Source organism: Castor canadensis, chromosome X (assembly GCF_047511655.1).
Source record: "Castor canadensis chromosome X, mCasCan1.hap1v2, whole genome shotgun sequence".
Classification (NCBI taxonomy): domain Eukaryota; kingdom Metazoa; phylum Chordata; class Mammalia; order Rodentia; family Castoridae; genus Castor; species Castor canadensis.
The window spans coordinates 81,033,127-81,050,977 of record NC_133405.1 but is presented as its reverse complement, the minus strand read 5'-3'; the positions used below and the strand labels follow the sequence as shown (position 1 = coordinate 81,050,977).

The 17,851-nt window shown below is 44.7% G+C and overlaps 2 protein-coding genes and 1 long non-coding RNA gene across 3 annotated transcripts in view; 2 read left to right on the top strand and 1 right to left on the bottom strand.

Annotated features, from left to right (window-relative positions):
- The window catches only part of Ercc6l (ERCC excision repair 6 like, spindle assembly checkpoint helicase), a 38,439-nt gene extending 29,603 nt beyond the window's left edge, over positions 1-8,836 (bottom strand). The window contains exon 1 of the mRNA XM_074062647.1: positions 8,675-8,836. Within this exon, the coding sequence (XP_073918748.1) occupies positions 8,675-8,742 (68 nt within the window). The 5' untranslated portion in view covers positions 8,743-8,836. The remainder of the gene's footprint in view (positions 1-8,674) is intronic.
- Pin4 (peptidylprolyl cis/trans isomerase, NIMA-interacting 4) overlaps positions 1-17,851 on the top strand; it is a 74,536-nt gene that overhangs the window by 45,421 nt on the left and 11,264 nt on the right. The window lies entirely within an intron of this gene.
- On the top strand, positions 8,959-16,462 carry LOC109675006 (uncharacterized). Its single transcript, XR_002211403.2, has 5 exons — positions 8,959-9,627; positions 10,096-10,237; positions 10,547-10,643; positions 15,846-15,941; positions 16,214-16,462. It is a non-coding gene; the product is annotated as an uncharacterized lncRNA (long non-coding RNA).

Genomic DNA, 17,851 nt, shown 5'->3' with positions numbered 1-17,851 from the left:
GAATGTGAAATGGTATGGCTGCTCTAGAGAACAGTCTGGAAGTTCCCCAAGATGTTAAGCAGTTATCATATGGCCCAGCGATTCCTCACCTAGGGATATAACCAGAGTAATGAAAATATGTATCCACAAAAACTTGTATATGAATGTTCACAAGATTGTTCAGATGGGTGCCAGTGGCTCACACCTGTAATCCTAGCTACTTGGGAGGCAGAGATCAGGAGGATCGCCATTCGAAGCCAGCTTGGGAAAACAGTTTGTGAGACCCCATCTCCAAAATAACCAGAGCAAAATGGACTGGAAGTGTGGGTCAGTAGTGCACCTGCTTTGCAAGTACAAAGCCCAGAGTTCAAACTCCAGGCCCACTAAAAAAAAAAAAGCATTGTTCACAATAGCCAAAAAGTGCAAATAATCCAAATGTCTATCAACTGGTAAATGGGTAAATAAAATGTGGTATGTCCATACACTAGAAGATTATTTGACAACGAAGTACTGATAAAAGCTACAATGTGGATGAACCTTGAAACCATTTTGTAAAATGAAAGATCACAAGTGACCACATTTTTATAGAGTTCCATTTATATGAAATACCAAAACAGATAAATCTATAGTGGGAGCAGGAAGGGAATGGGAGTGATGCCTGAAGTTTATGGGGTTTTGTTAAGGGTAATAAAATGTTCTAAAATTGTGGTGATGGATGTACAATTTGGTGAATAAACTAAAAGCCACTGAATTATACCCTTTAAATGGGTGAATTGTATTGGTATCTCCATAAAGGTGTTGAAAAGACGAGAGCCTTTACAGAGGGGAAAGAATGCAAAATACCTAGTTAGCTCACAAGAGAATAAGTAAACAGAACAGAGAGAAGGGCTGGAGGTGTGTGTGGCTTAAGCAGTAGGGCACCTGCCTAGCAAGCACAAAGTCCTAGGTTCAAAACCCATCACCACAAAAAAAGGAGCAGAAAACACACACAGAGGAAGAGAGCAAGAGAGAGAGAGAACACATGTACACATGTTATAAAGCTAGGTGTGAGCCTGGCATGATGATGCACACCTTTAATCCCAGCACTTAGGAAAGCAGGAGGATCCCAAAATCAAGATGCCAGCCTAAGCTACATAGTGAGATCCTGTTTCAAACAAATAAAAAGCTGGGGTAGTGGTGTACTTCTAAATAACCCAGGAGGGTAAGGTGGGAGGATCACTTGAGACTGTGAGCTCGAGACTAGTCTGGGCAACACAGTGAGACCCCCATATCAAAAAAATGCTATAGGTTGAGTGCGAAAAAGAAAAGGCGTATAAGAAATGGTGTGTGATGGAGAAGCTGAATACATAGTTCATGGTGTTACAGAAAATGTTGTGAAGGAGAATAGGTTTCTAAAAAAAGCGCTTTGACACAAAGTGCTGGGAGAAAGGTGTACAAGGAAGTAAATATGACAGAGACTGTGTGCGTGTGTGTGTGTGTGAGAGAGAGAGAGAGAGAGAGAGAGAGAGAGAGACCCCATCTCCCAAATAACCAGAGCAAAATGGACCAGAAGCATGGCTCAAGCGGCAGAGCGCCTACTTTGGAAGCTAGAAGGCCTGAGTTCAAACTTCAATCTCACCAAAAAAAAAAAAAAAAAGGTAAGGGGGCTACGGTTGTGACTCAAATGGTAGAGCACCTGCCTAGCAAGTGTGAGACCCCCAAGTTCAAACCGCAGCACCCACCACCAAAAAAAAAAGTTAACTGACAGAATGAAGACATGGAGGCAAAGCAAGTGAGAGAACAGAAAGACACAAGAGCCAGTGACAGACAATTGAGCAAAAACACAGAGAGAAGGTGGGCGACATAGACAGTGCATGGGTGACAGCAAGACAGCATCCTTCCTTCACAGTGAGCACAAAGCAAGCTTGTCAGCAGAGGGCACTGGAGGGACACTGCAGGAGGAAGGGACTGTCCAGAAGTTTCCAAATGCTGCAGGGGAGGGGGATGACATCTAGCCAGGCTCCATCCCTGCCACACACCATGAGCACCCAGATCCTCAATGACTCAGAAGCCTTCACCTGACCCAGCAATAATCTCTCAAGCCCTCTACCAGCTCCTGAAGCCTCCTGCCTGCCCTGGCACCCCAGTGCCCTCTGCCAGGCCCTACAGCTCACCTGGGCCCCAGGCTGACACACCTTTTGCATGGTCAGTGTCACAGGTTGCAGGTGGCCATTTCCAGCCTGCAATCCAGAAGTTGCTGTCTGCTGGCCCTGAGACCACATACCAGCCTGCACTTCTCTGCTATCAGGTCATCCCCAACTCTGCCTGGGGGAAGAGGCCTTCTTACAGGTTGGTGCTTTCTTAAATACCCTCTGTTAGCCTTACAGTACCATTCAGAGTTTTTTCATACCTTATCTCACTCACTCATTTCTCAGGTGAATAATTCTTTATGTTAAAATTCCTATTTTAATACACTACGGTGGTACTGACTGGACTCAGAATGATAGTGACAGGGAGGAAAAGAGGGTGGGCGATGAGGTAATGGGTGACAGGGAAAGGGTGGGCCACAGAAAGATAATGGGTGATAGAGAGACAAAGGTAGAGAGTTAGGTGATAGAGACCATGGGTGACCAAGTAAGGGGTCATACACAGAATGGGAAGGATAACAGAAATACAGAGGGGAAGGATGGCAGAGAAACTGAACAGACAAATGTCAAAGAGAAAGGTGGGTGACAAAGAGATGGAGAGAAATGGGAAGATGGGTCATGAATTCCAGAGAGGGGGCTTGAGCAGCAGGGTGAGACAAGTGAGGAGCTAGCTGGTGGACAGGCATTGCCAAGGAAGAGCACGTGTGCCCTAGAGTTACTCTATGTGACAGAGATGAAGGTATGGGACAAAGAAAATGTGTGCAGAGGGAGGAGGGGGAAAAGAAAGGGTTATAGAGGGGTGAATATGATCAAAGTATATTGCATGCATGTGTGGAAGTGTTATAATGAACCCCCTTACTGCACAAGGTATTTTAAAAAACCCACCATTAGCCAGGCGCCAGTGGCTCACGCCTGTAATCCTAGCTATTTGGGAGGCTGAGATCAGGAGGCTTCAAGGCCAGCCCAGGCAAATAGTGCTCGAGACCCTGTCTCCAAAATAAGCAGAGCAAAAGTGAACTGGAGGTATGGCTCAAGCAGTAGAGCATTTGCTTGGCAAGCATGAAGCTGAGTTCAAACCCTCATCCCATACAAAAAAAAAATTAATTAGAAACCCACCATGAAGGATCCAGGAATATAACCCAAAGGTATAATAAATGCTAATTTTTTGTGTTCTTTGGTAAATTTTTTGGCTTTTATAACTACAAAGCTTTACTACAAAATTGTGCATTTCACTCAAATCAGCAATTTATGTTTGTGTGACTTCCTAAACATAATTGTGGATTATAAAAAAGCAACATCATGAACTAGCTAGCAAAGAGGCTCAAGTGGTAGAGCGCCTGCCTAGCAAGCGTGAGGCCGAGTTCAAATTCCAGTATCTCCCCCCACAGCAAAAGAAAACACTGAGGCTCAGAATAGTCAAGAGACTTGTTTGAGGTCCCTGAGCTAATAAGCAGCAGAGTTGTAAATTTTTATTTTATTTTTTTGTAGTCCTGGGGATCAAACCCAGGTCTCTGGCAGGTTAAATTGAGTGCTCTACCACTGAGCTAGCTATAGGCCAGCCTAAAACCAGGCATTTGAATCTAAAATGATCCAACTTGGGCTGGGGGTGTAGCTCAGTGGTGGAGTGCTTGTACTAGCATGCATGAAGTCCTGGGTTCTAATCAACAGCAGTGAAAAACATAAGATGACCCAACTCTAAAGCTAGTACCCTACTAAACCACACAGCTTTCCTGTTTTCCCAAAGCCTTCCTTAAGAAGTCATGTAATGGTGGGGGTGTGGCTTAAGCGGTAGGGCACTTGCCTAGCAAGTGTGAGGCCCTACTTCAAACCCCAAACCATCAAAAAAATTAAAATATCAAATAATTGCTGTCGCCAAGCATGGTAATACATGCCTGTGATCCCAGCACTTGGGAGGCCAAAACAAGAGGGTGGAGAGTTCTAGGCCAGCCTGGACTATATAACAAAACACTGTCTCAAAAAAAAAAAAAAGTCGCTAGGCTAAGCAAACACTCTACCACTGAACCATGGACTTAAGCCCAAAAACATTCTTTTTGAAAAGGAGAACAGAACTATTTTACTGTACCAATAGATTTCTTTGTATTGCAAACAAAATTTAAAACTGTGCATCCCAGTTTAACTTCATCCTTATTTAAAATTCCTTTAAAATTTTTCCAGCTGGTTTTTTGTTGTTGTTGTTGTTGCTTTTGTTTTTGCGATACTGGGGTTTGAACTCAGGGCCTTCACCTTGAGCTGCTCCACCAGCCCTATTTTTGTGATGGGTTTTTTTGAGATAGGGTCTTATGGAACTATTTGCCCAGGCTGGCATCGAACCACGATCCCCCTGATCTCTGCCTCCTGAGTAGCTCCAGCTCAATTTTTTGGAGGGTAGAGATGGTACAGAGGTTTGAACTCAGGGCTTTGTGCTTCCTAGGCAGGTGCTCTACCCCTTGAGCCACTCCACCAGCCCTCAAATCTTTCCAACTCTGAATTAGTGTGGTTGCCTGAAGAATGCACTCAGAGAATGGACTGCTGATGTCGTTGGTGCTGTGCCGAAGCCCTGCTGTATCCATCCAAGTGTGCAGAGCTGCTGGCAGAGAGCCCAAAGGAGGAGGGAGCACCCCACCTGTCTGAGTCCGGCAGCCATGTTGTACTTGACAGGTAGCAGTTAGACATGAACAATGAGACATGAGAAAGCAATCTAAGATGGCGAATCCTTGGTTCAACACATAGCACTGGGAGCCCCATTCTCTTTCTCTCTCTCTCACATCTACTTGTTTACATGCTGCAAGTTAAACTTTTCTTGACCTAGGCTTTTGGCTCCATATCTTTGTAGAACACCTGCAAAACTAAGAGGGCAATATGACCTACATATATGGAGACCTGGTGTGACTGGTAAGGAGAAGGCCTAATGCCCTGACCTTCAAGACCAACCTTGCTTTGGAAGGTATAAACATCGTCATGCCCCCCTGCACCTGGACCCAAATGACCAACAAGGGTTGCCTAAACCAAGAGTTGGCTTTTGCTCATTACCAGGTCATTATAATCTCATTGTACTTTATTCTAACCCCCTGCTCCCCAGACTGTGGGTTTTTCTTTAGTGGTCATAAGTACTCACAGACTCAGTGATTCTTGAGGCAGGTCATAATTCTTTCACAATTTTCACGTCAATCACTCCCTGTAGGCTAGTCCTGAGAAGGGACTTGATGCTCCAAGCCCCTTAAATTTCAAGGAAAACTTGTGCTGGGGTAGAAGTGGTTGCTGCTCTTAACCTCTCTGAGAAAAAAAAACACTTTCATCTCTGAAAGTGCCTTTCTAATAACTTTACCATCCTTAATAAACTTTTGCTATCATTTTCCTTATATTTCACTTCTTGCCTGAAATATCTCACCAGATGCAAGAATCACAGAGAAAACAAAACAAAGAATAAAAGAAGAATTAAAAAATTAATAAATTTTTTAAAAAAAGAAAAAACAGAGAAAAATCCCCAACCCCAATGGTGCTGGTTTGGGAAAAACATAAGTTCTACTCCTTTATTCATTGAGATTTGGGGAGCCTATGTTTCCCTTCAAGAAAAAAGTCCTTTTTTCTTGGCATAGTTAATGGCTGCAGAAGAAAAGCCTTCTTTTGTGAGATGGGTGCCGGTGGCTCATGCCTGTAACCCTAGCTACTCTGGAGGCAGAGATCAGGAGGATCAAGGTCCGAAGCCAGCCTGGGCAAACAGTTTGTGAGACCCTATCTCGAAAAAAATCCTTCACAAAAAAGGGTTGATAGAGTGGTTCAAGGTGTAAGCCCTGAGTTCAAACCTAGTCCCACACACACACAAAAGTCTTCTTTGGTGGTTCCCTGTTGGTAGGAGTCAATACCTAGTGGACTCCCTGCAGCCCAGGCCTTCCAGCTTGCAGATAAAACAGTGATTTGTATTGTTTTAGGAAAGGAGGCTATTTGGTGAGTAAAATGAAGACAAGGACAAAAAAAGAAAGAAAAAACTACTGAGCATCAAAAAACTTAACAGTGAAAAGGCAACCTACACAACAAAAAATTTTATAAAGAGATTAAAAAGGCAACCTACTTCACTGGAGAAAATATCCACAAATCATGTATCTGATAAGGAATTAATATTCAGATATAAAGAACTTGGGCTGGACTGGAGGTGTGGCTCAAGCAGTAGAGCACCTGCTTTGCAAGTGCAAAACCCTAACTTCAAACCCCAGTCCCACAAGGAAAAATAAAAAAACTAAAACTCAGACTGGAGAGTGGCTCCAGTGATAGAGCACTTGCCTTAACAAGTCAAATTTAAGCTGAACACTGGTGGTTCACGCCTGTAATCCTAGCTACTTGGGAGGCTGACATAAGGAGGATCATGGTTGGAGGTGAGCCTGGGCAAATAGTTCATAAGACCCCCATCTCCAAAATAACCAGAGCAAAATGGACTGGAGGTGTGGCTCAGGCAGTAAAGCGCCTGCTTTGCAAGGCCAAAGCCATGAGTTCAAACCCCAGTCCCACATCCCCCCCCAAAATGAGGGGGAGAGACAGTGGGGGCAAACCTAACAAATCTACAATGTAAGGCTATTCAGAAATGTTACAGTGAGTCTACAGCCATACCACCCTGAACATGCCCGATCTCGCCTGACCTCAGAAGTTAAGCAGGGTCCGGCCTGGTTAGTACTTGGATGGGAGACAAGTCACAATGAATCCCCCTGTACAATTAATGTATGCTAAAAAAAAAAAAGCCAGGTGATGGTGGCTCACACCTGTAATCCTAGCTACTCAGTAGGCAGAGATCAGTAGGATCACAGTTTGAAGCCAGCCTGGGGAAATAGTTCACCAGACCCTATATCGAAAGTACTCAACACAAAAAAGGGCTGGTGGAGTGGCTCAAGGTGTAGACCTTGAATTCAAACCCCAGTCCTGCAAAAAAACAAAAAAGAAAAAAAAAAGAACTACAACTCAACAACAAAAACAAGCAAACTTCATAAAAAAAATAAAAACTAAGGAAAAGATTTAGGTTGGGGATGTAACTCAATGGTAGGTAGAGGTCTTGCCTAGCATGCAAGAAGCCCTGGGTTCATCCCCAGCATCACACAAAAAATAAATAAAAGGAGAGATAGAAAGAGAATGCAAAGGGCTTGAATAGATGTTTCTCCAAAGACATACAAACGGCAAATAAGCACATGAAAAATGATAAGATGCCCCAAATCACTAATCAATAGGGAAATGAAAAGCTAAACCACAATGAGACACCAACAAATTCCTGTTGGATGGCTACTCTCTTATTAAAAAAAAAGCTGAAAAACAAAACAGACAGAAACAAGGTTTGACAAGGATGTGGAGAAACTGAAGCCCTTGGTGGGCCTATAAATTGGTGCAATCATTGTGGAAAAGAGTATGGAGGTTCCTCAAAATAATCAGAGGATGCAAGTGTAGCTCAGTCAGTGGTAGAACAGGTGCTTAGCACACAGAGGCACTGGGTTCAACCCCCAGCACTGCAAAAAAAAAATGTAAAACTATCATAAGGTTCAGCAACCCCACTTGTAGATATATAGCTAAAAGATTTGATATCAGTATGTCAAACAATTACCTGCAGACCAACATTTATGGCAGCATTATTCATTTACAGAAACAAGGTAAGTGCCCATCAACGGATAAACGCATGAACAAAACGGGGTATATACATACAAAGGAACATTAGCCCTAAAAAGGAGGGCTGGGGGCGTGGCCCAAGTGGTAGTGCACCTGTTTTTGCGAACTCAAGGCCCAGAGTTCAACACCCAGCACCGACAAAAAATAAAAATAAAAAAGGAAACTCCATCACATGATACAAGGGAGAAACCTAGAGGCTACAGTGCTAAGTGAAGTACGCCAGGCAGAGACAAATACTGTATGACTCCAGTTCCATAGGCACCAAAAGTAGTCAAATTCCTAGAGACACAGAAGGAGGGTGTTTACGAAGAGCTGGGGGGAGGGGGAAGTGCGAAGTTGTTAATGGGTGTAGTTTTAGTTTCGAAAGATAAAAAGGTTTGGAGATGGGTTGCACAACAATGTGAATTTATTAACACTACTGAACTACACACTTAAAATGGTGGAGATAATGTTCTACGTTACGTGTACTTTACTACGACTTAATTCTTTTTAAATGCTCATCCCCACATCGCCATGCCCCTCCCCCCACTGTTAGCGATCCAGTGGATGTTTATTCATTTTTCAAATGTTTCCTTCTCTGATGAGCTCTTCCCTTCGCTCTCTCCCTTATGTTAACTCTGCCCTGCACATTAAACAATTTACAGCACTTATCAAACATTATAGTAAGTATTGGTTTGAAGGTCCGTGTTTTATTCATGTCTCTATCCCCTAAAGCCTGGGGCTTGCGAGGGTGGAAAGAATTAAGGGTTTGATCAGTTAGTTGAAGGGGGACAGCATCGGGGGCTCCCCAGGTTAGGTAAATGCCCAGGGCGGATTCTCAGGCCTTGCTCAGAGCAGAGTGTGGAAGGGCGTCTCAGAAGGTCCCGCCACCCCACCCCCACACAGGGCCGAGGCCTACAAGCTAGATCTGCCCGGCGGCCCGAACATACCTCATATATTGGGTCGCCTGCAGTGGGCTCAAAGTCTGGGATTGCGCTAATCCTCGGTACGCTTCCATGATCCTCGGGTTGGATTCCAAGTACCACCGCTGGAGCTTGAATTTCGCTCTCTCCGGTCGCGCGCATGCTCCGTTCGCAAGCGAGGGGGCAGGGCTAACCGTCGGCCTCGAGGCCATCCAATCCGCAGGCCCGCGCTCTAGCGCCAACGTCTGAGCTGGGCCCATGAGGGTAGTGCGCCTGCGCCGACGCGCGCCGCACTCAGCATTTGTCTGCGCGGCACGTAGTGGGCTGCGTCACGTCCTCGCATTTTCAAGCGGATCCAAACCGTGTTGAGTGTGTATGCGTGTTACGGAAGACAAGTGACGGGGTGGATGCGTGCGTGCTTATGCTATCCTTGTTAGTTAAAGCATCTTGGGAAGTGGAGCCCCCGCGACATAAACTCACATTGACGAAGGGTCTTCAGGGACAAAAGCAAAGCTCTCATTTAAGAAGTAAATAGTGCTGTGGTCACTATTTCTTCAGAAGCTCTAAGATGCAGTCATTTTAAAAGGCAAACTTAGGGCATATGGAAATAATGAGCAAGTTGAAGTGGCTTGCTTGGGTTGACACTAAATAAGAGGTTGTGAGCCAACAAGAAGTTTTTTTGTTGCTGGACGACGTGGTTCACGCCTGAAATCCTAGCTACTTGGTAGGCTGAGATCGGGAGGATCATGCTTGAAGGTCAGCCCAGGCAAAAAGTTTGTGAGACCCTTCCATTGCAACCAATACAATACAAGGATCACAATCCAGGACTGCGTGGGCAAAAAGCAAGACCCTATCTCCAAAACAACCAGAGCAAGAAGTACTGCAGCCACGTCTCAAGCAGTAGAGCACCTGCCTAGCAAGCCTATAAGCCCTGAGTTCAAGCTCCAGTACTGCCAAGAACTATCCTTGTTCATATACTGGTAAGAACATGGACATGATTCCTCAGCACTAATTTAGTATTCGATATTTGAAAAATCACTTTTTGGTGGGCCTATAATTTGAACTCAGGGCCTTATGCTTGCTAGGTGGGCGCTCTACCACTTGAGCCACTTCGCCAGCCGTTTTTGGTGCGTTGGGTATTTTCGAGATAGGGTCTCCCCAACTATTTGCCAGAGCTGGCTTCAAACGATGATCCCCCTGATGTCTGCCTCTTGAGTAGCTAGGATTACAGGCATGAGCCATCAAGTGCATGGTGGAGATAGGGTCTTGATATGTAGCCCAGGATGGCCTGAGTGCTGGGATTACAAGCTTGTACCACTGTGCCCAACCTATATTTTAACTCAGTCATTTATATGGCTTTAAGCCTTTTGTTAGGAAGATTCTTAAATTATATGTTAATAATATTTTTTTCAAGAGGACTTTTAGTGTACTGTTATTCCTATTTTCAGATGTGGAAACTGAAGCTCAGAGAAATAAAGAGACCTTACCCAGGGTTCCCAAGCTGGGAAATAGTAGAGCCTGAATTCAATACCAAGTCCATATGAACACAAGCCTGTGCTCTTTCATACTGCCTACTGCTGGGAAGAGGAGGTGAGTGGTGGGAATGCAGTGGATGAAGTAGTTGGAGGCCAAATTGTGAAGCAGCTTCTTTGTCCTGCTGAAATGTTTGAATCACATGTTTTCTTGGAGACAAGTTTGGATTGAGATGTGCTATGGTCTGAATGTCTCCCAAAATGTATGTGCTGAAGCTTAATCCCCACCGTGGTAGTATTAAGAGGTGGGACTTTTTGGGAATGACTAAGTTACAAAGACTCCACCCTCATGAATGGATTGGCACCTTATGAAAAGTCTTGAGACAACTAATTTAGGCCTTATTCCCTCTTCTTCCTTTCCCTGAAGAGGATGCAGCAGCAAGACATCATCTTAGAGAGAGAAGCCCCCACCGCATACCAATTCTACCAGCCCCCTGATCTTGGACTTCCCAGCCTCCAGAACTGTAAGAAATAAATTTCTGTTATCTATGAATTATCCAGTCTGTGGTATTTTGTTATAACAGCACGAATGGACTGAGACAAGGGGAGCTGAGTGTCCGGGTGCCCTGAGTACCCAAAAGATGAGTAGATGAAGAAAAGAATAGGGGAAAATTCTATAGAAAGGAAAAGAGAGATGGGAACACAAAAATCTTCATCTAGCTGGACGTGTTAGCACATGCCTAGGATCCCAGCACTTAAGAGGATGAGTCAGGAGGATTGTGACTTCAAGGCCAGCCTGGGCTACATAGCAAGACCCTAGCTCAAAAAAAAAAAAAAAAAAAAAAAAGAAAATCTTGGGCCAGGCGCCAGTGGCTCATGCCTGTAATCCTAGCTACCTACTCAGGGGGCAGAGCTCAGGAGGATTGAGGTTTGAAGCCAGCCCAGGAAAATAGTTTGAGAGACCCTGCCTCGAAAATACTCAACACAAAAAAGGACTGGTTGAGTGGCTCAAGGTGTAGACCCTGAGTTCAAACCCCAGTACCGCAAAAAGAAAAAGAAAATCTTCATCTAGAGTCTAGGGAAGGCCATCCCGAGTTGTGCTTTGGCTCAGGGTCCACCATCATCATTATCCCTGGAGAACTCTAGCTGAAGCAACACAGAGCTCCAGTTACTGTTGTAGGCAGCTGCCCATCTGTGAACTGTAAAGAAAAGCTATAGGTAATGTCCTCAGGAGCCGGCCCCTCTCTGCTGCCCAGCTAGCAGTGATCCCCAAAGGCCTAGATCATTGGAAAGCAAGGACTAACCCTCCCTTTGTCTGTCTTTTAGCACCTGGGTTTTCTCACCTCTGTTGTCACACAGCTGCAGGGTTCTTCCCCACCTTCTAGGTCCTGCAGTTGCTGCTTCCTGGGTGGTTTGGTTTGGTTTGGTTTGGTTTTGGGTGGTGCCAGAGATGGAACCAAGAGCCTTGTGTAAGGCAAGTATTCTATTACTGAGCTGAGCCTCCAGCCCTGCTGCTTTCTTTGGGCTCCTTTTAGATGTCTTCTAGAGTCCCGACTCCCTCCCCAGGACTCCAATGACACCAAAACTTCCTAGCCCAGGCTCCAAGCCCTCCTTTGTAAATCCATACTCACATCCTGGAAATAAGAGAGGGATTGTGGGGTAGATTTAGAGTGGATAAATGGAGAGAAGGAAAGAGAGCCAAAATAATACTGCTTATATATGACAGGCTTTCTTCCAAACACTTAACATACATTAACTTCTTGGCTGTTCCTCATTCTACATCTACTGGGAATTCAGGGTTCCTGTCCCCTCAGTGTGTTTCAAGGCAATGGGGTTTTAAAAGCCCTCCCTAATTACCGTTAATTTTTAAAAGTGTGATAATGATATTTTGGTTTTTTTTGTAAAGTCCTTATCTGTTAGTTACATACTAAAATGTTTTCAGATAAAATGGTATGACATCTGGGACTTACATTAAAATACTCCAGTAGGGAGAAAAAAGAGAAGGTTGTAAATGAACAAAGATTGGCCAAATGTCCATAATCGCTGAGGCTTAGTGGGAGAGTTTAGAATGCACAAACGAGTCATAGACAAGGCAGAATGATGACAATAACTATTACTTATCCAGCACTTAAGTGCCAAGCCTTGTTCCACATGCTTTTAATCTTCACCCCAACCTTATTAGGTAGTGTATTTTATTATCCTTCCTTTACAGAGGAGAAAAGTAAGGCACAGAAAGATTAAATTAAGCAAGTTTATGCAGCTTGTAAGCAGTAAAGCTGGTTTCCAAACACAGGGAATCTGGCTTTTGACCTTTTGTTTGTTTTATTTATTTATTTATTTATGCAGTACTGGGGATCTAACCTGGAGATTGAACCCAGTGCCTCACACATACTAGGCAATTTCTCTACCACTGAGCTTTCTGCCCTTAAGCACTATCTGGTTACACGTAGAAAGCAACTGAAGCCAGATGTGGTGGTACATGCCTGTAATCCCACCATTTGAGAAGCACAAGAGGACCTTGAGTTTGAGACCAGCCTGGTTTACATCGGGAGTTCCATTCCAACCTATGCTACAATGCAAGACCCTGCCTCAAAAACAAAGGGTATGGGCTGACAATGTAGCTAAGTGATAGACCACTTGCCTAGTGTCATGAGCAAATTATGTCAGAAACATAGATAGACATGTCTGTACCTTTCCACAATGTCAGAATTTAATGAATAACAATAAATTCACAGCCAGGCATGGTGGTACACACTTGTAATCCCAGCACTTGGGAGGCTGAGACAGGAGAATTGTGAGTTTGAGGCCAGGTTGGCCTGGGATACACAGCGAGACCATAACAGACAAACAATAACAACAACAAAAACCCAGTTCATAAACTATGTCAATTCCATTGGCTTTAATTCACAAAGTACTCCTGATTTCACTTGGTATTTGTGGCTGTTGGCAATCACACTTTCTTTTATTTCAACCTTAACTAATAATTTTTAATTGCTGATATTAACCCCCAGATCACACACTACACTTCACATCATTTTATATAATTATATATGTGTTATATATGTGTATATAATATATAATATGTGAATTATATATGTCTTATATATGTTACAGAATGGCTAAAGTGTTAAAGAGATGATAGGGTTCAGATAGACTGTGCCGAAGGCTGGAGGTGAAGGCAGATAGCTGATATAGATGCAATGAAAAGTCACTGTAGGAGACCAGCTGAGAAGTTTTATGAACCCATAGGCACAGATCTGTTCAAGGCACAGAATTGTCAAATGCACATCCAGGAGGCAGGCAGTTTTGAGTCAGTTTTAAGTGGGCCATTGTCATGGCAGGAGAAAGTGTGTTTGAACTAGAGCTCCAGGACAGAGGTGGAGGTCCTTCACGCTCGCCATTTTCCTGGATGAGGCTCATGACAAATGGCCAAGTGACATGTCAGTGTGCCTACAATGTCTCAGTCTTGGGGTGCTCCTTCTTTTATAGTCTTAGGTGAGGAGGTTACATCTGGCATGACTGATAAGCTCATGTGTCTGGTGTTTCTTATATGATTTGATATATTTACAGGTGTAATTATTTATTGATTTGTGCCTCCCGCTGTGCTGGCAGATGGTGATTGTTTACTTATATAAACAAGATCATAGAGTCATTCTTCCTTGGCACATATACTCAAAAGGGAGTAACTCAGGTCAAAATGGTTATTTATAAAATGGGGGAAGTCAAGCTAGGAACAGCCTGGAAGCTGCTGTTCTGTACATCACTGAGTAGCCCAGAGCAGAACCAGCCTGCTCTTCTCACCTACATGCCTGAGCCCCTGGGTTCAATCTTCAGCACCACCAAAAAATAAGAATAAAAACTTCCTCTCTCTGCTTCCTGTCTACCATAAAGTGAAACCATCCTTTGCCACACGCTTCTGCCACCGTGATGTTCTGCCCAAGCAAAACCTCTGAAACCATGAGCAAAATAAGTAATTCCTCCCTTAAAACACTGGTGGAGTGGTAGAGTGCCTGCCTAGCAAGTGTGAGGCCCTGAGTTCAAACCCCCAAAAAATCCAGCTGATAGGTGAAGAAAAGGATTCATTTGTCTATTTATGAATTTGTTTATTCAATGAGTATATGTTGAGCCTTTATAAAATGGGCAGGCAAAGAACCTGTGTGCTGGGCTAGAGTGACAAGCAAGATAGGTCCTTGCCATCAGGAAGTTTAGAGTTTGATGGGGGAGGTAGACATGAAACAATAATACAGACCTGCGGAAACTGACCAAAGCTTTGAAACACAATGACAGAGGAAAAGCAAATCCTAGAGTGCCACAGTTGGAACCATGTTTTGGAGTCCATTCTGATGCCACAGTGAGTGAACTGCTCTGGGAAAGAAGGAAGTGACTGGTCCAAGGACCAGAAACAGGACTCAAAGCTAGGTTCCTCCGCTTTTTCCAGCATAAACCATGGCTTCCCTGCAGAGGAGGGAGGCAAAGTGGGTGTCAGCGAAATGCCGCCCTTGGGGACTGCGGGTGGAAGAGAGTGTTTTAGAGATATATAAATAATCAAACGAAGTCTTCATGAACAGGAGACCATGAGTGGGTTTGGGGCAGAAAAAAAAAAAGAAGAAAATGATTTGGAAACAGAAATTTAATCTGTGCTTCCAAATACCCAGTTAGCTCTTCCCATTTCCAGTTAGTGTTCCTATAAAGTAGATGGGGTTCTGAAGCAGGGAAAAGGGGGGTTGGGACTGAAGTTTTAATTGTCTCTTTTGGGGTGAGAGGGGTCCGCCTCAGGTGAAGCAGGAAGGGAAAGGGAAAGGCTGGAAAGCTAGTGACCCAGCTCTCTGACTCTGCCAGTAGGGGGAGCCACAAACTGAATTTCCTAAGAATGGCAGACTGCCTGGCCCCTGGGCTGGGTAAATTTTGTTTCTTTTTGGTGAGACTGGGGATTAAACTCAGGGACTCACTCTTGCAAAGCAAATGCTCTACCACTTGAACCACTCCTCCAGTCCATTTTGCCCTGTTTATCTTGGAGATAGGGGTCTCTTGACTATTTGCCCAGGCTGGCCTCAAACTGCGATCCTTCTGATCTCAGCCTCCCAAGTAACTAGGATTATAGAAGTGAGCCACCGGTGTCTGGCTTGGATAAATTCTTATTGGAAACTCATTGAGGCAGCCCAGAATGACAGGGAGTGACAGGAAGGTAAAGGAGGGAGCTAAGAATTAGGATTATCTGCAGGATCTTTGCACTAATTTGCAGGATCTTTGCCCTAAATCTTAATAAGTGCCTCCTCAATCTGCCTTTCAGGGTTTGGAGTGAAGCAGGTACCAAAGCGTAGGGAATCCATTGACAGAGCATGGCATCCTCCATGCCCTATTCTCTGATAGGATTTATTTTGGCAATACTGGGGTTTAAACTCAGGGACTCTCTCTTGCTACAGGAACTCTAGTGCACAGACCATACCTCCAGCCACCACTCACTCTCAGTGCTGTCGGAGGGTACAGTCTCTGATCAGATTTCTAAACAGGACACGTGGGTGTAGTAAAGGAGGGTAATAAGAGTTTACTGAAGGCGAGAGAGAGGAGTTACAAAAGGCCATGCTCTCTTTCCAGGTACTTTTAACAACCTATGCTAACCTATGGGATGAGAAGAACGTAACCTAACCACCAGTAATCAATGAGTGGGGAGGGGTATGGGTGGTTCTTGAGCCAGGTCAGAGTGGTTTGATTTGTCCCCTTGCCAGGGTGTGAATAACCTACATATATTTGCAATTGAAAAGGAGGCTCAGCGGGGCAGCTCACACCTGTAATTCTAGCTGATCAGGAGGAAGCCGGCCTAGGTAAGTAGTTCCCAAGACCCTATCTCAAAAAAAAAAAAAATCACAAAAAAGGGCTGGTGGAGTGGCTCAAGGTGAAGGCCCTGAGTTCAAACCCCAGTACCACAAAAAAAGAAATGAAAAGAAAGCTCAGAGAAAAAGAAGGATGTATAACCTGAAATACCATATATGTCATATATGTTTTAAGAGTCCCCAACTTTTCCTAAGTCTAGCCTACCTCATCAAGACCTCACAACTCTTGTCTCCAGCCTCATCCTCTCTCTCTTGAATTTCAGATCTAGATGGCCAACTGACTATAAAGCATGTCATTCTGGAAAGTCAAACCCAACATAGCGCTGAACTCATTTCCCACCCTTCCCTAGATTTACTCCCTCAATATTGCCCATGTCTGTGAATAGCACTACCAATACCTCAGTTGCCCAAGCCAGAAATGGGGAGGCAGGGCTGCAGTTGTAGCTCAGTGGGAGAGAACTTGCCTAACATGCCCAAGATCCTGGAGTTGTAGCCCCAGCACCAAAAAGGGAGGGAGGACAGAAGAGGAAAGGAGGGAGGGAGAGAGGGAGGGAGGGAGGGAGGGAAGGAAGGAGGGAAGCTGAGAAGCATCTTTGAGGCTTCCTCTCATTTGCCCCTCACGTTCATTACATCCATAAATCCTATTGGCTCTACCTCCAAAATATATCCCAAATCCATCCATTTCTCTCCATCTCCACTGCCACCATTCTTGTCTAAGCCACATCATCTCCTGCTGGGACCACTGCAGTCAACTACCTGATTGTCTTCACCTTCTATTTTTGCCTGTCCCCAACTGTCTGATCTCTACCCAGAAACCAGTGATCTTTCAAAAACACCAAATTGATCACATTCATGGCCCTTGGCCCTGTCTAAACCATTCAAAGCCTTCCCATTGCCTTTATGATCAAGATCTGCCTCCTCCCCATGGCTTACAAGGCCATCCTGGTCCCATCCCTGACTACCTCTCCTGCCTCAACTCTCACTTCACAACCCTCACACACGCATGCACACACTTCTCCAACAGAACCATCTGCTGCTCAGATCTTGCCTCCAAGTCTTCTCACACTGTTTCCTCTGCCTGGACTCTTCCCTGTTTTTGCCTCACCATCTCCTACTCACTCTTCTTGTGTCAGCTTAGGTCTCCGTCTTCTAGAAACCTGCCCTGATCCTTCCCAATAGTCACCCCCTGTGACCCCACATCCTGTCTTTATCATGGGACTGATTTCATGGAATGTAGCTGCCTGATAACTTGTCTGGCTCCCCCATGATCATGGAGCTTTGTGAGGGACATACCTGTCTTTTTCAGTTATAGCCTTACAGAGCTTAGCACAGGACCACATGATAGCATATCAGTGAATACTTGTAAGATGGATGGATGGATAGATGGATGATTTGTCAATTTACTAAACCAATGGGCACCATGTTAGAGTCAGAATGAGGCCTCAGGTAGGTCTGATACATCCAAAACCATAACGGTGACTGGGAACCAGGGAAATGGGAAGGGCCAACCATGCCCATCCCAGTCACTCTTCTCACCACTAAAACCCAACAAGCTCATAGGGGCAATTGGGGGAGACAGTGGGGATAAGGGTTAAGTTTTTCTAGAGCCCTTCAAAGGCCTTGGAACCCTGTCCAAATCTGAGTCAGGAACTGTAGGTCCCAGAGAACTGACTTACCAGCCATCTGCCCAGAGTTTAAAGAGCCTAAGAACCCTCCTGGGATACTTTGTTCAAATTCACCCAGAAGAACACTGTGAGCCAGGCGCTGGTGGCTCACACCTGTAATCCTGAACTCCTGGGGAGGCTGAGATCAGGAGGATCGAGATTTGAGGCCAGCCTGGCAAATAGTCAAGAGTGCCCATCTCCAAAATAACCAGAACAAAGTGGACTGGAGGTCTAGCT